Genomic DNA, 24,089 nt, shown 5'->3' with positions numbered 1-24,089 from the left:
CTTTCCCTTGCCATACTTCTTCCACTTGGCTTCTAGCTCTGTTTTGTTTAATTTTCTTCTTGGTGGGCCCAGGCCAGGGGAGGAAATAAGACTAGAGGAAGGAATTCAGGTCCTTGCCGGGCACAGTGGCTCACGCTTGTAATCCCAGCACTTTGGGAGGCCAAGGTGGGTGGATCACCTGAGGTCAGGAGTTTGAGACCAGCCTGGGCAACATGGTGAAACCCCATCTTTACTAAAAATATAAAAAGTAGCTGGGCATGATTGTGGGTGCCTGTAATCCCAGCTGTTGAGAAGGCTGAGGCACGAGAATCACTTGAAACTGGAAGGTAGAAGTTGCAGTGAGCTGAGATTGTGTCACTGCGCTCTAGCCAGGGCAACAGAGACTCCGTCAAAAAAAAAAAAAAAAAAAAAAATAAGACAGAGAATTCAGGTCCTTTAGCTGCTTTTGTGTGTGTCTGTGGAGCATAGGAGGTGGGGACTGAAGGAAAAGAACAGCCTTAGAGTCACTAGAGATTTGTAAGACATGCATATCTTGCTTTTATTTTATTTTATTTTATTTTATTTTATTTTATTTTATTTTTTTTTGAGCCAGAGTCTTGCTCTGTTGCCCAGGCTAGAGTGCAATGGCACGATCTCGGCTCCCTGCAACCTCCATCTCCCGGGTTCAAGCAATTCTCCTGCCTCAGCCTCCCGAGTAAATGGAATTACAGGCAACCGCCAATGCGCCTGGCTAATTTTTGTATTTTCAGTAGAGACAGGGTTTCGCCAAGTTGGCCAGGCTTGTCTCAGACTCCTGACCTTGTGACCCACCTGCCTCAGCCTCTCGAAGTGTTGGGATTACAGGTGTGAGCCACAGCACCCATCCTCTTTTACTAATAGTAACCAGCTTTTGTTGCGTCATTTTGGGCAATATATATGCTTATAATCTTTGTTTCTTCTCCAATTTATCAAAAACCTTCTTCTTGCTTCCTATTTTATCATCAACCAGGACACCTGATAGGTGGAGGTGGGAGCATACTCTTTCCTAATACATTTGTATTTTACTTATTTGCATTTTATTAACATTTCAATAATTAACTTTATAAAACTGCAAATTAAGTCATATAAGACAAATTAAGTCATGTAAAACAGCAGGTGTGTCATCTGCCAGAACCAACCCCCACAACCTGCTTCTCATAGGCCTCCGCTGAATACCTGTTCCTCTACATTTTTATAATTATGGAAAACAAAAACAAACTCTTTTTTAGAGGTAAGTTATGTTAGACACCATTACACACTGCAGACTATTCCAGGCCACTTCCATATCTAGTTGAACTGTTTCTATGGGTAAGCAACTCAAAGAGTAGATGTTTTACTTTTGACAAGATCTTGTCCAGAATTGAGTGGGAGAGGCAGAATACAGAATCTAAATGTTCCTTTCTCTAGAAATAACCACACAATGAATTTAGAGATTGTTTCTAGTTTGTCCTGTTTTCAGGGCATACGAAATTTAAGACCTCATGGAGTAGTTTATTATTTATCACGGAAGAGCTCAGTTGGCATCTTTGAGAATTTAAGAGTAGAATTTATCTCATTCTGTGCCTCTCCTTCATCTCCTCCTTCTATTCACACACCATTCATTCTCTAGAAAGTCATTTGAACTTATATTACATAATGTAGAGAATAATCTAGAAATTTCTTATTGGCTTGAGTTGTTTTTAACAATGAATTTTAAAGTGAACTAATTTGCTCTGACCCTTCGTGATGAGGGTAATCACTCTGTAGGAATGTATGTACGGTAAGAGATAAAGGATATTTAAGCCACAAAGGCTGAATATTCCATTATTTTCTATGAATAGTGAGTGTGTATGCCCCAGGAGAACCGTGGCTGAAAATGCACTTGGGTTTTTCTTTATGACTCTTACAGACTTTATGTCAGACTGTTGACTTGCAATAAAAAGTGACATATATCAGGAAAGTAGCCAGTCTAATTTGGATTATTTAGAGGAGTTAATATCATTAGTCAGTCCTATTCTTTATAGTTCCCAATTTCCCGTGTTCTCTAATGTGGTTTCCCTGCATTACACAGGAAACACCATTACATTATATTTAAGAGTAATTTCTTTGGTATTGGTTCTTTATTACATTCTCACAGAGTGTCTTGAGATTTTAAGGTATTTTTATACCTTTCGTAATCTTGTAGGATACTTGTAAAAGGAAAACATGAGAGAAAAAGAAGGGGGCTACTAATACCTGACTTTCTTAGTAATAGCCTCAATCATGGGATGTCTTTTGAGAATGAACATTGGGCGGTGGAAGTCCTGTCTCTCCCCTCCCCTCACCTCATAGGTATGCGTTTGAGGGTTTTGGTTTTTATTTGTTTTTTAAATTTTTAGTAGGGTGGTAGTTTCGCAACCAACACAAATCACAGGCTGCAGCACTGAGCCCTGGGAAACAAGCCAAATTTTCATGTCCATGTGGGGAAAAATTTGCAGCCAGACTGGTAGAGGTGACTACTAGCAACAACTTGGCGGAAATCGAGGGAAGGGGTGGGGTAGGGCTAATGCCGCTCCGCCCTCAGGGAGGGCCTTCGTCATCTCAGGGGTCTCCCTTCATGCCTGTTCTCAGCCTCGCTCTGGATTTACCTCCATGCTGGTCCATGTCACAGCCCCCATCAACCTACTCACCACAATACCACACAGAGCTGATAAGCAGAGATGTCAGCCTGTGATCTCTCTTTAAATAAAATTCCCACACATCTCAACAAGAAGGTAAGATCAAAACAAGAGCCACTATTGGAAAGTGATTATTTGCTTCTTGGCATCCTCACCTCATTCCAAAAGGGACTTGGAGCAGCTTATGGGAATAAACACAATACAATAGGATAGACCAAGAAATGGCAAACGTTTTTAAAAGAAAGAACAAGGTAGTAAATATTTAGAGCTTTGCTGCCCATGCAGTCTTTCACAGCTATTCAGTTTCATCATTGTCAGATACATTTTTCAATCCCTGGGGTACAACATTGTCCTACCATAGATCCATATGGTTGAACTGAACACACTTGCTGATCGCTGGAAATTATTTTGCATTTAGCTCAGCCAAATAATAGGTTATGGTATTATGGCACAAGGACCACTAAATTCCAGAATAGCAGTTATGAAACCTGGTAAAATAAGCATCATGTTTTAATATACTGAATGGTAAAATAAAATTGAACTTGGGGAATGAAGATTGCATTTAATAGTGAATGGCTTTATGTCAACACGGATTTTTCTTTTTTCCTCAGGCCTACATTCCTCTTTTCAGTTCCCATTCTCTGCAAACAGCACATTCTCTATTCTTTTTGTAAGCTCAATTCATGAAAATCCTCTTCATGCTCTTATATGTCCAATCTTTCTAGCCCATTTACAACCCATCCAGCTTGTTCTGCTTTGAGACCACTGCAGTATTCGATAAATGGACCCTGATGATGCCTTGCCATGGTCCTTCTCACCCCGACCACTAGTGCCATGAGAGTAGCCATTGTATGAGATGCTGTTCTGTCTGAGACTTGACCAGCCCAGTTGATGCAGCCTCTTCTTCCTGCTCTCAGCTGGGTTCTCCACCTACCACTTTTTTCCTGTGCTGATAATGTTCTGCCCTGTGGGTCGCAGTTTTCCAGCTCAGTAGTTTTAGACAACTCGGGCCCATCGGCCATGCTCCAAAGCTGAGATTTTCCTCCGTATCATCTTTCTGATGAGAGTTTGAAAGTGAGCTCACCACTTCATTTGATGCAGTGTTAGAAAATAGAGAAGTTGGATCTGTACCTCATTTTAAAATGGAACATATTCAAATATCCATTGTACTAACCTTCCCACATACTTTTATGTCATTGCTTTGCCATATGTGATACATACTGTATCAGACTTACGATTGTCATTTGATTTCATTTGGTAATCTCACATTAAATTCAATAATTCGTTTAGTTCACTTCAAATTTACTACCAACCTCAAGTGGAAGTCAGTCCCCTCTGTGTTGGGGGTAGCCCCTGCATTCGTGTTGAGTTGTATTGCCCAGATTCCAGAATGATAGTCCCGAGGCTAGGAGGAAGGGAGGTTGTGGAGGGGAGTGATCAGCGCTGACCTGAGTCTAAGTCCAGACTCTGCCACTGCACAGCTATGTGAGCCCCCTCTCTGATCCTCCCTGCACCAACTGTGGTTGGACCAGGGCAAGCCACACGAAACACTCAGTATGGAGGCCAGCACATGAGGAGCCCTGTGTTGTTCCAGCATCATGAAATTGTCACAGCTTAAACCCAGGAGTACAATGAGGGATCCTATCTCCATTTGGTAGAAATATCAGCCTTTATAAAAAGAACTCCAGTTGACTGCCTTTTCTTGAGTCGATATATATCAAAGTCCAGCCATGCATCCATGAGCAGAATCTATGTTTGATATTACTGTTGCTTATAAAAGTTAATGCTCTCCTCCCCACCTCCCTTCATCCTCTACCTTGAGTGACAGGGAGCTTCTTTAACTTCTTGACATAAGAGGTAATAGTAGTAACACGTTTTTAAATGCAGATTTTAAGTGCGGAAGCATAGTTTGGGAAGTTAGTAAGTTCAAATGTAACAGAAGGGCAGAATAAAACATAACATCACTCTGTTAAAACTGAACATTTATCAAGAGGAAGGAAGAATGGGAAATTTAGTGACTTATTTACAAATGGCTATTGCAGCTATCACCTAAAGCTCCAGACTTCAGAAAGATTATGGATGTCTTTAGTGGTATTTAAAAATTTTGCAAAAATAAGCAGGATTTAAGAAAAAAATAATTTTTGTTGTTGCTGTTCATAAAACATTATGCTACCATTGCTGGATTTCTCCATTCCCCTCAGTGTCAGGGATTAGAACAAAGTAGACACTAGAAATGCAACCCTCTGTTCAGCAGCTACCTGAAAATCAGTGGCCCTTGAGCAGTCTTACCAAGACCTGCCTTTTTGTCAATTATTAATATGGCATCTGTAAAAGTATTCTCCTTGTTTTGGAGCTGAAACTTTTACAAATACTCTTTCTTCATGTCATGTGTAATATACCATTCAGTTGTACCTGGAGTACTCTGCTTGGCTTTTGATCTAGGCCAGGCAAAAGTTTTACACATCACTAAATCATTTGTCTTTTCCTTTGCCTTCACAGGGCAATTACATTTTTACATATTTAATAAGAAAATGACTTACTACCCCTTTTTTATTTACCCCTCAATTGGAAGACTCACTGAGTTTATTAGTGAGTCTTAGATATATGTATAATGGAAGAAGAAGCTATCAGACATCACTAACAGCTTTAGTTTATTTTCCCTGATTTGGATGCTTTGTGATTCTCAGTGAGATTTCATAGTCTATATTATTATTTGCCTTTACTCAGAGCAAATGCCACCTTTTGAGAAGGAATCTTAATTTTTATACTTGTTATTTCTCACAATGATTCACATTTTCATAAAAACAGCTCATTAACACTTAGCAGACAATGCTTCTGATTGTTTTTAAACGGTTACAAAGGTCAGAAGATATTTTTCTAACATCTAGAAGCATTCTGTCCTTTCCATTTCCATCCAGAACATGACATTTCTATTTAAAGGAGCATACGTTTTTCCATCTTGTTCTGAGAAAACCCTGAAATATGCAATTAGGAGTCCCAGAGATAAAAGCAGCTAAAACAAGTCCCTTTAGACAAAAAGCCTACTGGAAAGTGTTTATTGAGTTGGAAACACAGAGGAGACTGTAGCAATTGATTGTCAGATTCTTTAGGTTAAAATTAGCTGTAAGTGCACTGCCCGAGGAGCCTATAAAGGGAGTGCAAGGCTGATAAATACAACCCTGGGAAGAATCATCCCTCCATCCAAAAAAAAAAAGTCTAAAATTCCTTATTTTTACATGTGCATTGCCTAAGGAGGAAGCATAGAGTATTAGAAAGAAAACAAGTTTGTAATATGAGCTTTAATGTGTGTATGTCTACGTTATTACATAGCAAAAACATTGATGAGTATTAAAAATTATTTTTCACTGTAATATAATAAAATAATATAATATTTTAATTATATAATAAAAATAAGTGTAATATAATATAATAAATTATATATTATTCATATTATAATAATATAAATATAATATATATTTATTATAATATAATTATTATGTAATTATATTATAATATAATAAAATAAGTGAAATAATATATGTAGGACCTAGGGTTGTTCAAGAAGGAACGTGTCATCTATATACATGCATCTCCACACTATTGTCTCAAATTCAACATTCTGAAATTAACTTCTGACTTTATCCATTCAGTGTGTTGCCTCAATAGCATTTTTCATCTCAGTGCATTCTGCTAGTTACCTCAGCCAAAATTTGGGGGGCTTCCTTTTTTCTCTTTCTCTGTCTAGAATTTCGTATTTCATCCATCAAGAAAATTCTGTCAACCATATTTTCAAAATGCATCTAGACACTGACGGCTTCTCAACACCTTCACTGCTTTTTACCCTGTCTAAGCCACTGTCATCTCTCATTTGGATTATTGCCATAGCCTTCTAACCATTTTTCCTGCTTCTACCCTTGCGCCAAGGTCCAGTCTATTCGTCAATGCAGTGGCCAGGGTGATTACTTTAAAATGTAAGTCAGATCATGCCCTTCTTGTGTTTAAAATCTTCTGGTGGCTCCTTGTTTCTCTGACAGTAATAATAGTCATCACCTTTATAATGGCCTGACAGGTTCTACATGTGCTGGTCCCATCCAGCGCCCACTCCATTATCTCCCTTGCTACTTCCTAACTCATTTTCTACTGTGAAATGAGTGTTGTGGATGACTCCTTCATCTTCTCCAAGACTTGCTTGATTGCCACCTTCTCAGTGCAGCCTACCATTGTGTTTAGAATTGCACTCCGTTTCTTGCCCACAATCTGTATATAACAGATACCCCTTACTAGGCTCGCTGACTCACTCTCTCGTGGTCTCTTTCTCTCTTTTCCTCTCTGGAAAGGCAGGCAGGATTTTCTCTCTCTCTCTCTCTCTCTCTCATCTGTTTTGTTTACTGATGTTTTCCCAAGAGCCTAGACTAGTACCTGGAAAATACAAAAGAGATGGGAGTGATTGATTGCTAAATTCTTTAAGTGTTTGCCTCTAAGTAAGTACAGTGCCCAAAGAGACTATCTTTTTAGATGGCAATGAAACATATCTGTTGAATGAATGAATAATCAGTGACCGGGTTTTTCCAAGAGAACCACGATGAGGATGGGAAAATTTTCAAGAGTGCTTTGACAAAGCATGTGAATTGGAGTGGAAGTGTCTGATGGCTCCCTTCGTCATCTGCCTGCTCCTGGTACTTTGTGTCTCTTGTAGGCAGAGGCATGATTAATTGCATGACTAACTGGAGTGAGCCGCCACATACCCCGTGGTGTGATGGAAATGGAAAATGATCTTAAAAACTGACAGAGTTTTTTGAAACAAGCAGAAGAAATATGTAGGGAATATGTAAGTAAAGGACAGTGCATTTGGAGAGGAAAAACATAGTGGTAAACAGTAAGATAAAACATTAGAGATTTAATTGAGCACTCATTGGTTCAAACAATATTAAGAGTATAGAGAATAAAGATATAAGACGACCTGGGCTGCCTTGAAGAGCTTGGTTTTCTCCACTTGCATTGCATCCACCTCACCCATGAGAATATTATCCTTATAAAACTGATATAGTTTAACAATGCCAAGAAACCTTCCTGTGCTCAGGATTTATCTCAGCTAGAGTCAAGACTATGCAGACGGATGGCTTAACAAAGTTCTCTAAATGTATAGTGATTTTTAGCGTAGAAAATGACCATCAGCTATTCTTCATCTCTACAAAGGACTGAGCAGTAGAAAATGTTTTTGTTTATTTGTTTGTTTGTTTTGTTTTTGAGACCAAGTTTCGCTCTTGTTGCCCAGGTTGGAGTTTAGTGGTGCGATCTTGGCTTACTGCAACCTCTGTCTCCCGGGTTCAAGTGATTCTCCTGCCTCAGTCTCCCAAGTAGCTGGGATAACAGGTGCCTGCCACCATGCCCAGCTAATTTTTCTATTTTTAGTAGAGATGGGGTTTCACTATGTTGGTCAGGCTGGTCTTGAACTCTGACCTCAGGTGATCCACCTGCCTCAGCCTCCCAAAGTACTGGGATTACAGGTGTGAGTCACCACGCCTGGCCCCAGAAAATGTATTTCAACTGTAGTGTGATGGCTATAGTTGAGATCGGTGAAACTGTGTTTGCCAGACAGTGCGTTGATTTTTGGGGGGTAGGTTATAGAAACTCCTAAAGTGAAAACCTTTCTTAACTTCATTCTGCTAGAGAAGTTTGTACCAGTATTTCTCAAAATATGTCACAGCATCATACAGACCATTAAGTAAGATTATTCTAAATAAAGATTCTGTAGTTCTGCATTTCACAAGCACTAGGTTTCAAAAAGTTAAGCATATTCCTTTACTAGGGAGCTTCACAAAGCTTTTATGTTGCTCTAAGCCTTGTGAGTTTCCAAAAGGGATGTATCATGAATGGCATTCCTCAAACTTATTTGAATTTGGAAAACTTCTTGTGGGTAAGTTTTCTTGCAACGTACTTTGGGAAGTATCGACTTTGATATGCAAAGGTGCCTGGGTCACTGGACCTTGAGAGTTCATTTTTGGGCAATGTTTAAACATTTCCTTGTTTGCCTTCTTTGTACCTCTAAAAACAACTGCCACCCCAGCATCAACAAAAACATTTTCATATTATTACCCTTTTAGCAATACCACCTGAAAAAGCATTCCTTTTCCTTTTAAAGTTATAGTTTCCAACAAGGCAACAGTAACGTAAGACCTTGAAACCAATTATATTTTTCATTCTATGGAGGCTGTAAGTAGAAATTAGAAATGTGTATATAGATGTTTGATACAACAGTGTCGGTGACTGCTGGGAATCTTGATGGATGAGGAACCCTGCAAGGCCATTCATGAAATGTTACAGTTTAGGGAGGCAAGTTTCACCTAGAAGAGCTCCTTCATTGGTATATTATTAATAAGTGGCAGCTTCCAAAGCAAGACCAAAGTAGTACCATATATCTCTCTCCACATGTGTTTTTTTTTCTTTTAACTGAAATAAGTTAAAAACTTACGTCTTCACCTGCTTAACATGATTTAAAAGAAGGCACTTGATGGAGTTTTGTTGACCTTATCTAAGTAGAAAGTGAGATGTGGCTGCCTCAGGACATTGTTACATTCACCTCAGCGGGAACCTTTCATGGAAGGTTCTTACAGGAGAGCTGGAGGACAGAGAAAGGACTTCCTGGAGCTTCCTGAGAAGCCAGTGTGTGACTGCTAAAAAATGGCTGCACTTTTAACAGAACTTCTTCTCAGACTTGCTCTCATTTTTGTATCCCATCTGCTTTCAATTGCCAGAGGCCACCGGTATTTACAGAAGAACCTGGCAACTTTAAATGGCCAAATTGGCCCTGTTAGCTTATAACCCAGGACTCTGGCATTTGGTATGAAAAAGCGATTAATTGGGAAGAGCATTTATGAATGGCAGCTTCCGTGGCATTGGTTTGAAAATTCTCTCCATTCCAGTCCACCACAATTCCTTCTGCTTTGGGTGACTTTGGCCAGTGAGCCCTGTTTTTCTGCCTATTATAGATTTTCGTCCTCACAATGACAATGTCTTCACTTGGGGAATAATTTAATGCCAAGGCTTGTTGAGGAAACAAGTTAGTTCTTTGTCTAAAACATTTTATTTTCTACTCCCTTGTGAGATTTTTTCAAGAAAAATATAACTCCCAGCTAGTGACTGTTGAATTAAGTTCTTTCTTTTATCTGTATGTCAAGCCTCATATAGATCATGTAAACCTTCTTCTCTTTTATATACACTTGAGATCTTTGAGCTGTTGTGATTTGGTGAACATCATCAGTCTTTTTATGCATGCATCTCCCATGCTCTGAAATGATGAAGACAGGTGTGTGCATGTCTGAACTCAGAAAATTACAAGCATTTGATACCATTTCCAAACATAGGGACCTTTGTTTCCATCCTGTGCCACATTTCATTAGTCCATTAAATTCGCCCTTTTAAGCTGTGGCAGGTAGGCTGTTTGAAAACACAGTTCAAAGTGAAGGAAGATAGTTATTCCATCAGGTCAGTTATTTGTGAAAAGAGCCTTTTAACCATCTTTGTGGAAACAAAATGATCCATCAGGCTTTTAGGACCATACGTTTCAGAAGCAGGGGTGTGGGTCTTGTCCAGTGAGATGCAACATGTTTTGATTATAGAAGATATTTTGATTTTGGATGGATACATTAACAGATAACAGGAATCAACTCTACCATGAATAGTAATTCATCTAGAAGTTCAATCATGCAAGCAAATCTCATCTTTTTTTCCTCTTTCTTTTACCTCTTAAGAGGAGACTTACTACACTTCTTGTTACATTCATGTGTAATATGCTTGAAGTAAACCAAACATATCTCTGTAGTTTGATAAAGTAGGATGGATGATTATCTTTAGGAAGTGCTGCTCTAAAACATTTGGATCTTCTCTAGGAGAGTGAGGCTATGTGTACTTTTTTATGGCTCTTTCTCCTTATTAATTTTAGATTATAGAACAAAGGGACTGTCTTCTTTATGACAATTCCAAGTGGATAGATGAATCATGCATTTTGGTGAGTGTGACTTGCTTTGTGAAAAAGTGAAACATTTTGTCACTTTCTTAACAGAAAAGAAGTGATCATCCTGCTTTAGAAGACTTTGCCTGAGGGATATCTTCTTAACAGAAACATCTGAGCTATAGTCATAGGTAGAGAACCACTTCTCCCAGGCACGGATATTTCCTAGTTTCCTAGGAACAAAATGGTTTATGAAAATGTATCTGATTTATCCTTTTCCTTTCTTTCCTCCATTTCATCAAAGCTAGATTCATTCATGGCTTTATTGTATGTTTAAATACATCTTGGTTCTTACTTGAATCCTTAGAGAGGGAATAAAATGATTTAGCGCTCCTATCTCTCTTCCGCACTGGGTCCCCTTATGAAGTTAGAGTTCTTGACCTAGAATTCTGTGGCATTACTTGTGCCACAGTCATCTCCATTTTGCCAGTCAAAACTGGATGTGGTCTAAGCATGATGCTTCAAAGCCCTGACACCTATGCAGTTGGCTATCTCTCTCCACCCACTACTCCAGACAGGTTCCCAGTACATGGCTGAGCTTTTACCCCGATGTTCTCTCTTGGTTCTCACAGTCACCCATCTAGTGCACCTCAGGCCCCGGCCTCCCTCTGAAGTCATGGGTGTCAGATGGGGGTCCTAAGTATACCTCACTCAAGCTCCCCTTTCTCCTGAGTCACTCCACTCGCTTTGATCTCAGTGCACATGGACATATATCTCTTAGAGCAGAATCACTCTTAATTTTCCAAATCCATCTGCCTGAGTAAAACTAGAACAGGTATGTTACAAGATGAAGTGATGATCACAGTGTTATATTCCTGAAAAATTCGTCACAAACAGTGGAATATTACAGAGAGAAGCTTAGAACGATAACAAGTTAGGAATGTGTGTAGATTTAAAATTTAGAAGGTCTTTGACCCACTTTCCTGTTCACTTAGCTTATTCATTGAACCCCTGTGGTCACTAGAATGTGGATGCTCCTTCACTTTCCTTACTAAAGAAGGGCAGTTTCATTGCAGTGTTTGATGTCGTATGTCAGAAGTGATTATTGACCTCCCTTCAAGTTCTCTCAGATATAATATCGACTTACAAATCAGTAACTAAGATCAGTCAAATAAATTATGTTTTATCCCACTGTGATCAGAGGACATGTATAGGTCCATTCTTTCAGATGATGGGTGTCAAGATGAGTGGATGAGGCCAGGTGCAGTGGCTCATGCCCGTAATCCCAGCACTTTGGGAGGCCGAGCAAGGCAGATCACTTGAGGTCAGGAGTTCATGACCAGCCTGGCCAACATGGTGGAAACTTGTCCCTACTAAAAAAATACAAAAATTAGTCGGGCATGATGGCACACATCTGTAATCCCAACTCGGGAGGCTGAGATGGGAGAATTGCTTGAACCCAGGAGGTGGAGGTTGCAGTGAGCTGAGATTGCACCACTGCACTTCAACCTTTACAATTTTTTTTTTTTTAAGATGAGTGGATGAACTGTTTCAAACCATTCACACATGCATTCAGAGTACTTGACAAGAAATATGTCTTCTGTGCCATAGATCCTGTTGCATCCCTGTAGAGTGTAGAATGCAATCTTGTGCTTGCATTTATCTGGCAAAGTAAACCAGTGGCACCCTCTGTTAGAGGTCCTCAGCAGGGTCTCACTTGGCCACCTCCAGTTGCTGGGATGTATCTGCTGTCAGTGTTTCTGCTATGAAATCAGATGGTAGAGAAAGCTGAAATTTCTCCCCACACTTAGCATTAACTTTGGATACCAAAGTCACCTGGACTGTGGAAAGAGGGCAGGCTTTGGAGTGACTGAGACCTCAGTTTGAAACCCTTGCTTCTTACTGATTGGATCAACTAAGAGAAGTCTCTCATGCTCTGTGGCCCTCAATTTCCTCACCTACAACAATGGGGATAACTATACCTACTTTGTAATATTATCATGAGATTTCAGTGGGCCCATTTAAGTCAAGTGTCTGGCATATGGTATGTGCCGGAAAGATATTTGTTTTTCCTCCATCCTGTACCACTTGCAACTTACTGGGTGGCCCCCTGCCCCATCTGTGTGAAGCACACATATAATAATTTATAAGTTAAACCAGACTTTAGAAGATGTCTTGGCTTACAGCTCTCCTCCATCTCTCTAGTCTTCGTCACACTTTTTAAATTCAATGCATAGCTTTCTAATGCCTTTTCCATTTTTGTTCACAACCACAGAAATGAAGAAAGTTCATTTCTGACTTTTTCTATGTCATCATAAATTCCTGTAACAATTGCATTCTAATCAGGAGAATATTTCTTCACCAACATTTTTCTAATTTACTTAATTCCCTTATCTCCTCACTAGTGCTTGCTTAATTTAAAGTGAATAGAAATTTTTGCACTGGACTGATATTTTTCAATAAAGCATCTTCTAAAAGTTTTTTGCTTTTATTTTTTAAACACTTAAATACACACTTAAGCAGAATATAACTTACATTTCCAAGTAAAGTTAGGAATTAGTTTATTCTCAATTAGAGTAAAGCAATATGAGAACTTCATGATTCTTCTTCACTTAACTCTGAAAGGTAATTGCTGTTGTGAGATAAGACGTTTTAATCTCAGGAACTGGTGTTTGCAAGAAGGATCAGACTGTTGATTAAAAACAAATCAAACAAAAGGCTGTGCAAAAAAAAAAAAAAAAAAAAAATAAAAGAAAAAAAAATCAAGTTCAGAACCAAAGACCAGAAATCTAAAATGTCAGTTTATAAATCCTCTGATTTTAATCGGCCTTCGGTGCTCTGTTCATTAGTGCATCTGGCAGTGCCTCTTGGCAAAGAAGGTTTGGCATGGGAAAAAGCAGTGTTTAAATTGGCTTGGGGAAGACATGAAATATACAAGTCTACTTTTGTCTCTGAGGGCGTATAATTTCTTCATTCATTTCCCCTTTTAAAAATTTACTCCCTGTGCATTTATGAGTAAATTTTAGAGCTCATGAAAGTGAGGAAATGATATCACCAGCCTGAGCCAACTAGAGAGTGTGAGCTGGCAGCTCTACTGTTGAGATCCCGAACCTGAGCCATTTTCTGTCCCAACTCAGTGTATCATATTATTTTCAGACAAGAGGAAAAAAATGTAAATGGCACCTTTCCATATCTACATTTCAGATGTGGGCTGTGCTCATGTCACAGGAAGACTGTCCCTAAACGTCTCACAGTGTGGCCTTGTGACCACTGGGGCCTGAATCAGGGTCCCTCTCACCAAGGTGTGTGGCTGCTGTAACAGGCTCTGAGAATCGGCTTTAACTTTCCTTACTCTTTTTACCCACAAGACTGCCGCAGGATTCCCTTTGTCCCCACATTACAGTGATGGAGCTCAAATTCTAGATCTTGTTTGAGTCATAAGAAGTGGTCTGTTGCATTTAATCATTGTCATAGCAGTAAACACTCAAAACTTCCTCTTCTGCAGCTACTGAGAGATTGGTTTAAACCCCATTTGCCAGATAACAGAGCTCTCTCAGATTGACGTTGGTCTTTACTATTTCGATATAACATTTAAAATTTTTTATAGCCTCAGTGGCCTTAAACAGGGTGCTTTGCTCAAGGGCTGAAACATAATGCAAAGAGCGTAATGTACAGGACCAAGCCAGGGGTGTGCTGGAGCCGGCTCCTAGCAGCTCACACCAGCCCGAGCTCTGATCCTTTTTTGGAGTCCACAGTTCTCCCCTATCCCCATGTTCTCACTCTGCTGGTCAATCCATCAGAGTCCTGGCAGGAAACACATGGTGCGGTCAGTAAGGTGATTGAAGAGAGTTTATGAAAGGACCATGTGCAATGATATGGGTAGTATTAGAGAAGCCACATGCAATGGTGACACCTACCAGATGGCTTGAAGGGGTGGAGGGGGGGAGCAGCCACCCAGCACCTGCTGAGAGCTGTCGCCATGGAGAGAAATCCAACGGAAGCTGTGCCTGTAGATAGGTGAGCCTGGCCACTGCCAGAGTTGGAGGTAGGAGAGGCTATTAAAATTTAAATGAAAGCAGACACAGCAGTGAAATCCAGGTAGGCAACAGGGCAGCTTAGGGCTCAGTGCAGCTTCCCAGAGGGAGTGAGATAAAGGTGCATTTGTGCAGAGCTCAGGCAGAATCCAGTTATCCAAAAACAGCCAGGCGCTTTCTGTTCCTCTAGCTTTGCATGGCCCATGCTGGTCTTGAAAGCGTTCTTCTTGGCTTCTGAGTTAGAATGTTGAAGATGAAGTCAGTTTCCTATCCATCAGATGCAGTCTGTATTATCTTCAAACTTGATAGCCTCAGTAAACGTAAGGGCTTTTGTGGATTCAAAGTTCACAATATTTTAAATAAACCTGAGACCTGGATTTGCTCAAATGGAGGCTGACAGTTACGTTTCCTGTAGATAGCAGTAGGGGTGTTGTGCCAGGAATCTAGATAAATTTAAATATGCATTGGTGACTACCATCAAGGAATCCATAGTCTGACAGAGGAAGTAGACCCAAAAACAGATATAAAAAGGAGAGCCTAGTAAGTGTTCAGCCATACTAGCTGTCATCCCGGCAAATGCCTTAACCCCAGGGCTGAAGAGGGGAGCTTTACTGTCATCAGCTTCCCCATGGATTGATAAATTGGAGGCAGACAGCTAGATCCTAGGACTGCCACATAAATCCTTAGGATTGAAATATAGCTGTGCAATACTTAGAATCATGTGAACACACTTGTGCCCTAAATGCAGTGTACCATTTCTCTGAAACTTGGTTAGAGGTGAGAAAAAAATAGTAATAATGACAATAATTACTATAATAAGCCTATTTTCCACCTCTCTGGAAGGGAACAGCCTGCAGTGTGTATCCTCTGTGTTGAACTGGGCAGGAAGGAACCCTGTTTTTATTAACACCCACACACTGCTGGCCAGGGTGCATACATGTGTATCAAAGTGTGTGTGCGCACACGCACGCGCGCGTGTCTTTGTCTGTGAACTGCACTTTGAAAGATGAACTGAAAGTATGAAGAGGAGGGGATAAACCAGAAGCTATTAGGCCAGACAGGTTCAGTAGCTGGATTTCCTCTGAGGCAATTTACCACTCCGAGAAAAGCCCTGCTCTTCCCTCAGCTGCTTGGCCTGATGTGTGTTTGTGCCGATGGTGGCCGAGCGACCCTCTCAGCACCCCCGGCTGGGTGTTAAGACAGGATTTTCACCTCCTTTCAGCTCAGGGGGATGCTTTTCTCTCTTCTTCCCAACCAGAAAAGAAAAATCAAACCTAACACCTATAATAGCAAATCTGTCACACATTTTTCCTACAGATATAACAGGTATATAGGTATCAATTCCTTTTCTTTTGTCTAGTTTATCACCAAATTAAAGCTCAGAGAAGTGAATTATTTTGTCTGAAGTTGCAGTTAATAAAATGTCATGTATTATAATGGCTGTATTATTTGCTGTCCTAATTCTCGTGTCTCTTCCCTCCCTAGTATCTTTGGGAATAAGTGAATTTCCCTCTGTTCTTTGTGCTAAAAAGGAATGCCCATGTGTACTTTGGAAAATGCCATGAATTTCCTCTTTTTTTCTCCTCGTACTTTGTTAGGGTGTCATCTGAATCTAGTGGGTTAAAAGAAGCTACAAATTATTTAGCCAATTTTGTCACATCAGTGATCCACGGGATATAGAATCGGGTTCCCTCCCAGTCTGTCTCATTCTAGAAAATTTAGCCATGTCCATGAAGCACTTTTTTCCCAACTTTACAACTCTCTGCTTGGCAGATTGACTTGTTATTCAAATAAGTATGTTGTTCTTGAATATTTTTAATCTCTCTCGACTGAATGGGGATGAGGAAAGACAAAGAGTACTGTCATCCATTTAATTTGAAAATAGAAATTTTTTCATGAGTGTTAATTTTCTCCAAATGAAATAAAATAATGAAACTTTATTGAGTTTAGGCACTGTGCCACTGTCTTCAATTTCCTGTTTTAAAACGAAGGAAAACACCCCACAAGATTAGCAGGATAGGGTGGCAGGCTATGTGTAAGCTCACAGCTCACAACTCCCAAAAAATGGACTTCAGGTTCTCAAGACATCTTTGTAATGACTCAACTGCATTCAACGCTCAGGCATACTTGCCTCCCTTTATAGTTGAGGTACCTTGAGGATGGAAGGGATAATATTGCCTGTCCAAGTACCATTGGTGTATCAGTGGCAGGGTCACTACCTGAGTCTGGACGTGGACCCTGAACACTCACTCACTTTTCTTTCTATGCATAAGGGACCCTTTAGTCACTGCCTTTAGGTGAAGGTCAGTTCCATAGCAAAATGTGCAAAACACTCATTATCTGCCACCTGCTGACATGTCCAGTCTTATTCCGTGCTTTGTACATTACATATCTTCTCCCAAGAATGTGTCTAGCTGTGACCACCCCTCACTCCCAAACTTGTCTTCCTTGTAAACATTTATTGATATTTCAAGCCCAGATGTCACCTCCACCAAAAAGCCCTCTCTGCCTGCTCCCCTTCTTCTACCCAGTTTTTTCCTCTGTATACTGCCTGATACATTTATTCACTTAATTGATCTATTCAGCAAATACTCACACTGGGAACTGAGCTAAGCACAAGTCGTGCGCCAGTGAACACAAGTGACAAGTGCTCTGTGCTCATGGAGCTCACATTCTGGTGAGGCAGACAGACAATAAAGGCAGTAAACACCCAGTTACACACGTAATTACAACTAGAATGATGTCATGAAGGAAATAAAGACTGTGCTGGTGTCTGAAGAACCTGGTGGAGGAACAGATGAACACACAGCCCTGTGGCTTTTCCATGTGCACATCAGACTTCTGGGGGAGGCTGATTGCTCCTTGACTTTTCCCCCCATCTCCACATCCCCCACAGTGATCAGTGCCATGGGCATCCTGCTCACTACAGGTCTCGGTGAGTGAGGGGAAGGCAGGGAGGTTGGCTGTGCTCCCAGCTGACACCCATGACTGAGATGAAGGCGCCTTCCAACCTGGTCCAACCTGGGTAAAAGAGCCAGACTCAGTCTCAAAAAAAAAAAAAAAAAAAAAAAAGAAGTGAACACACACCATAGTGAGGAAGGTGCCTTGCTTGGAAGGGTAAGAAGGTGTGATGCTGGGGATATAAAGAGAAGCCTCTTTCAGATCCCCAGTGAGGGCTGTTTCCCAATAACCTTGATGAGGGGCCGTGAGCTGGCTCGCTGGGTAAAACGGTATCTAGGAACATGGATAACAGCCTGATCATTGTTCTGTCTATACCTGCACTCTTAATTCTTAGGATGAATTACTAGGGTGTATTACATTCTCTTTAGAAACTTCTTTGGGAAGACATGTGAATAATTTTGTAAAAGGTATTTTAGCTTTCGAAGCATCAAAAGAAGTGATCAACTATCTCTATAAAAGTGCACCTATAAAAAGGGGATAGCAACATACTACTCAATAACAAGCTCAGAGTAAATGAGGAACATTTGACAAGACACTGGTTCTTTGGGATCTGTTTTCAATTATAAGAAGAAATACTTGCTCTTGATATGCAGGATTCTTGTGAAGATTTTTAAAAATTATGTACTTTAAGGTAATGCTTATATAGTGTTGGTGGGAATGAAAATTAGTTCAGCCACTGCAGCAAACTATCACAAGAACAGAAAACCAAACACCGCATGTTCTCACTCATAGGTAGGAACTGAACAATGAGATCACTTGGACTGGGGAAGGGGAACCTCACACACCGGGGCCTATCATGGGGAGGGGGGAGGGGGGAGGGATTGCATTGGGAGTTATACCTGATATAAATGATGAATTGATGGGTGCTGACGAGTTGATGGGTGCAGCACACCAACATGGCACAAGTATACATATGTAACAAACCTGCACATTATGCACATGTACCCTAGAACTTAAAGTATAATAAAAAAATAAAAAATAATAAATAAATAAATAAATAAATAAATAAATAAATAAATAAAAAATAAGTTTGGGGATTTTTCATTAAATTAAAAATAGAACTACCATTCAACCCAGCAATCCCACTACTGGGTATATGCCCAAAGGAAAATCATTCTACCAAAAAGATGTCTGCATTAACATGTTTATCACAGCACTTTTCACAATAGCAAAGACATGGAATCAACCTAGATGCTCATCAACAGTGGATTGGATAAGGAAATTGTAGTACATATGCACCATGTAATACTAAGTAGCCATAAAAAAGAACAAAATCATGTCTTTTACTGCAACATGGAGGCCATTAGAGGCCATTATCCTGAGCAAATTAACACAGAAACAGAAAACCAAATACCACATATTCTCACTTATAAGTGGGAGCTAAACCTTGGGTACAGACAGACATAAAGATGGGAACAATAGACTTTGGAGACTCCAAAAGGAGAGAGGGGATAGGGAGGCAAGGGCTGAAAAACTTCCTATTGGGTATTATATTCACTCTCTGGGTGACAGAAATAATAGAAGCCTAAGCCTCAGCATCACATAATATACCCTTGTAGTAAACCTGCACATGTACCCCAAATTGAAAATAAAAATTTAAATGTAAACAAATAAATAAACTATACAGTTTAAATTCTCAAATTGAAGTGTACTTTCTAAACTCAAAGTATAGTCAAAATTAGAAAGTTAGCTTGCAGCTTTTAAATAAAATGAATTCGTTCTTTTTTTCTTTACCCGTTTTGCTCAGTTTTGGTAGATCATGAGTTGAAGGTTTGTTGCATAATCTATTTTTTTTTTTTCCTTTAAATTCTGGTTCCTTTAGGTCAAAATGAGATCATTACTTATAGACCCATTAATTATTTAAGGGCAACTGTCCAATCATATGGAATCACTCTCAGAAATTATATTACCCTATATGTTTCAGTCAGTAAAACAACGATTTTAATAACATCAAGGTGACAAGTATCTCAAGATGTTTAAAATCTTTATACTTTGTATAGTTAAACTATTTGTAGCTTTTATTAGGGAATTTTATTTATATTTATGAAATTCTTTTACTTATTCTTTTCCAATTATTAAATGTAATAGACTTTAAAATGCTTAAAGGAAACATTACAAGTTGAAATATGGACAGTCTATTTGGTTTTATTCTTAAACTTAAAAAATACATATTCTCCAGTACATTAAGATCTGTTTTAAATATAATTCTCTTCAAATATGTCTATACCATAAGTACACATGGAAATACAAATGAGTTTTTACAATGTCATTGCAACATATTATCAGTAATAAACACAAGTTTTTTTTCTGTTAATTGTGACAGAACAATCTTTGCAAATAAATATATATAATAACAGAGGAAGTTCTTTGTCAATTTAATGAATTATTATAATGATTTTTTATTCAAAAAAATTGATGGAGTAAATAACTTGCTTGCCAGCCTAATTTGAGAGGTGTGAAGGTATGCTACAATTCAAATAATTCTCTCTCTATTGGTGTCCCAAATTTTATCATTAGTATTTGATTTTCTTGATGTTAAACTTTGCTTCTCCTGGTGAATTTTTTAAAGAAAATACATTATATTTTGGGAAGAAATAATTAAATTCTCTGCAGTGCCTTACTGTGTTTGATTTTAGCCAGCTTCTTTGCTCTTTGAGAATAGGGTGTCTGGAAAGACAGGGTTTCTGAATGGAGCCAGAACCCAGAAGCAGGGTTGCTCCAAAGCCAGCCCTAAACAACAAATAGTGGTCACTGACTGTATTGTGCCAATATCCACGTTTCTGGGTGGCAAATGTGTGTCGGGGTACATGTGTGTGTTTTGACACACCAGCCATTTTAGCCTGTTGGCTTTCTCTGTTAAATTCAGCACACCGGTCAATAGGTTTATATTGGTCTAATTTATTCATTTCTTCATTGAGAACCTGAAAATGAAGGAGATGGTTAAATGCTGCCTGATGTGGAATTCAACAGAAGTTAATGTATCCTTCACTATTGTGTGTTTCAGAGACTGGAGCACAAGGAGGTTTTAGTCGGCTTGTTGTTCCTGGTGTTCCCGTTCATTCCAGCCAGCAATCTCTTCTTCAGGGTGGGTTTTGTGGTGGCGGAGAGAGTCCTTTACATGCCTAGGTAACTATTGCACGTGACTTCCTCCTATGAGACCTGCCCTCTGTCACCAGCATTGATAGTTCAAGAGAGACAGTCTTTTATGTGCAGACCATTAGATCCTCATGGGACAAGGGATGTTATTACTTCAGCTTTAAAAACAGCCACATAGAAGGTTGGATGAGAGCAAATGTCCACACATGTACTCTTGTTTACAGTGGTTTACCTTCAGTTGCAAACTTTATAGTTTAAATGTGAAATATTGACTTGAATATATTCAGGATTTTAGTAGTAATCATTTATCACTGCATCTATGTCTAAATGTGTGTTATTAAACATAATTATAATACTTTTCTAGAAATACTTTTTGACTTGCATGAAAGTATGATGTTCAGTAGCATGATTGCAGTTAACTTCTTTCATTTGCTCTTTTTTCAATTTAAAAATGGAAGCAATCTCAAGAAAATTTGTCCTTGGGAAAAGAACAACGTTTAAAAAATTAGAAAGGACATTCAAATGTGTGTGATTACATAATGCCACTTAGCTCTGAATGTTTGAACTGTTCTGAAGCTTGTCTGTTCTCTTGTCTTATTCAAATGTCATTGTTCCAAGGCCACTTTTCTTTTCAGATGCTTGAAAATGTCACTGAATCAGGAGACCAAGTCTTGGTTCCACCATTTATTGGTTGACTCACCTTGAACAAGACACAAAGCTTTTTTTGCTCCCAGATTTTCTCATTTTTACAGTGGAGATTTTAGTAAACATGCTAAAATTAACATTTTGGTTTATGATATTGCCTTTTAGGAAATCTCATTCTTCTTCTATGAGTATGAGCTTCCCTAAAAGGTAGTATCATAAACCAAAATATTATGAGGAAATGAGTATTTTTTATTTACGATATTGTACTAGAAATTTTAAAACACTTATCATTAGAAATGAATTTCATAATCTTTGATTCCTTCAAACCAAATACCTAACAGCTTTCTTAAGACTGCAGCATGTGGTTTTGACTCAGTTAAGGGGAAAGCAGCCCTTAATCGTTTACTGTGTCTTCAGCCCAATTTGGGAAGGAGATGAGTGCTTGATAAATACTATTCAATAAGAACAAAAATACAACACAATTCTTTATATTCTACACGGTTTAAGATAAGAGTCTTGTGAAGGCTTGCCAATAATAAGGAATATACCTGTAGTATAGAAGGCCAAAAAGTGGCATCAATCTGTGTTCTAGATATGTTTTTGCTTAGACCAGTTGAATATATCTTAGCTTTTCTTTGTAGTACTGATGATTCATTTGATAGATATTCATACAGCCCCTCTGCCGTAAATGCTCTACTAAAATCTAAAGCTATAAAAATAAGTGAATCTCAGTGTCTGCGCTCAAAGAGTTAACTGCCAATTAACAAAATGGAATATCTCACATTAAGCATTTAATAGGTCTTAATATTTTATAAATACTATTGTATTCATTAATGCTATTTTATCATTAATTACATTGAAACTTTTATTGCATATTTGTTATATTTCAGTCACTATTCTAAGCATGTTATATTCTTTATGTCAAGTAATTCACACTGTAGTAGTGGGTCACAGCCTGCCCCTGAAGTCAGAGGGCCTGCATTCAAATTCTGGCTTAAACATGATCATGATTCCCCTAAGCTTGTTTTCTTATCTGTATAAAATGGGAATAGTAATGGCACCCAACTCAATGACATATTGTGATCATCAAATGAAATCATTATAGGGCCGGCTGCAGTAGCTCATGCCCCAGCACTTTGGAAGGCTGATGCCTGTAGATCACTTGAGCCCAGGAGTTTGAGGCCAGCCTGGGCAACATGGTGAGACCCTGTCTCTACAAAAGATACAAAAAATTATCCAGATGTGGTGGGAAGTGCCTGTGGTCCCAGCTACTCGGGAGACTAAGGTGGGGGATCTCTTGAGCCCAGAAGGTTGAGGATGTAGTGAACCATGATCGTGCCACTGCACTCCAGCCTCGGTGACAGAACCATGATTGTGCCTCTGCACTCCAGCCTGAGTGACAGAACCAGACCCTGTCTCAGAAAAAATAAATTTAAAAACATGAGATCATTATATATAAAACTTTGAAAGTATTTTGCATTATATATGGGCAATAAATACTAAGTATTTTTATTGTTGATATCAGTTCCCTGAGGTAGCTGATAACATTATTGCCATTTTATAAAAATAAAACTTGGGCTCTGAGAGGTTAGTTAACTTGCCCCAATTGGTATAGCTGATGAGTGGCAGAGCTGGAACACACATCCTGGTCTACTACCTTCCAGACTATGTTGCTTCCCCAATAGGAACATCTTAGTGTTCTTCTCAATTACAAAATAAGAAGAAAATCTAAACATAGTGAAGGACTTTCAACTCAACTCACGTGGTAATCAAGCTTCCATACTTCTAAGAGCCCTAATATCTAGTTCTTCAGGAGCTTGGGGTTCTGGGTGACAAAGATTTGGGTGACAAAGATTTGTAAGCTCAGCTAAGTGTCATCTAGTGTAGATACAGGAGAATAATTTGTGAGGAAATAAAGGCAGTGTGAAGGGCTGGAATTTTTTTTTTTTTCTTTTTTTGAGACAGAGTCTCGCTCAGTCGCCCAGGCTGGAGTTCAGTGGCTCGATCTCGGCTCACTGCAAGCTCCGCCTCCCGGGTTGACGCCATTCTCCTGCCTCAGCCTCCCAAGTAGCTGGGACTACAGGCACCTGCCACCACGCCTGGCTAATTTTTGGCATTTTTAGTAGAGACGGGGTTTCACCATGTTAGCCAGGATAGTCTCAATCTCCTGACCTTGTGATCCACCCGCCTCGGCCTCCCAAAGTGCTGGGATTACAGGCGTGAGCCACCGCGCCCGGCCAGGGCTGGAATTTTTAAGTAGACATTTAAATTTGATTCTTCTGGAAGAGACCTTAGGTAAATGTTATGGAAGCTCATAGTATTGTCGCCAGCCCTTTGTGGGGTATCTTATTGTAAGGGGTTCCTCTTGCCCGGGCAGTATGTCCTCCAACCCCCAGAATCATGCCAGCTCCGGCTCTTCCCAGGCTGCTGTATCTTAAATAGACCTTTCTATGACTCCAGTTTATTTTTTCCTAGGAATAAAATGCCCCTTTTCCTCTAGGAATAAGCTGATTTGGGTTAAAATAAAAGTGCTGAATACAAAGAAAGCATCAATACTACCAACAGCAAGTGCCTGCCTCATGGAACCAATCTTGGTTTTGCTTCATTTGCAAATTCAGTAAAGAGGCACCCAAAATAAATTTCAGTAAACCAGTTTTCATTAAAAAGATGACTGTTCCTACATCTATGCCTTGCAGCATTGTCACTAAGTCACCTTTTTCTGAGTGTTTCTCTTTACGGCTTAGTAAA

General features: G+C 39.4%; 1 protein-coding gene across 2 annotated transcripts in view; it reads left to right on the top strand.

The window, feature by feature from the left end:
• TMTC1 (transmembrane O-mannosyltransferase targeting cadherins 1) overlaps positions 1–24,089 on the top strand; it is a 292,296-nt gene that overhangs the window by 160,798 nt on the left and 107,409 nt on the right. For both annotated transcript variants that reach the window (XM_023209004.2, XM_023209003.2), the window contains one exon: positions 20,605–20,726. In XM_023209004.2, the coding sequence (XP_023064772.1) occupies positions 20,605–20,726 (122 nt within the window). The remainder of the gene's footprint in view (positions 1–20,604; positions 20,727–24,089) is intronic.

The sequence above is a fragment of the Piliocolobus tephrosceles genome, chromosome 10 (assembly GCF_002776525.5).
Source record: "Piliocolobus tephrosceles isolate RC106 chromosome 10, ASM277652v3, whole genome shotgun sequence".
NCBI lineage: Eukaryota > Metazoa > Chordata > Mammalia > Primates > Cercopithecidae > Piliocolobus > Piliocolobus tephrosceles.
Note: the sequence above shows the minus strand (reverse complement) of the source record. Positions and strands in the feature narration are given on the sequence as shown.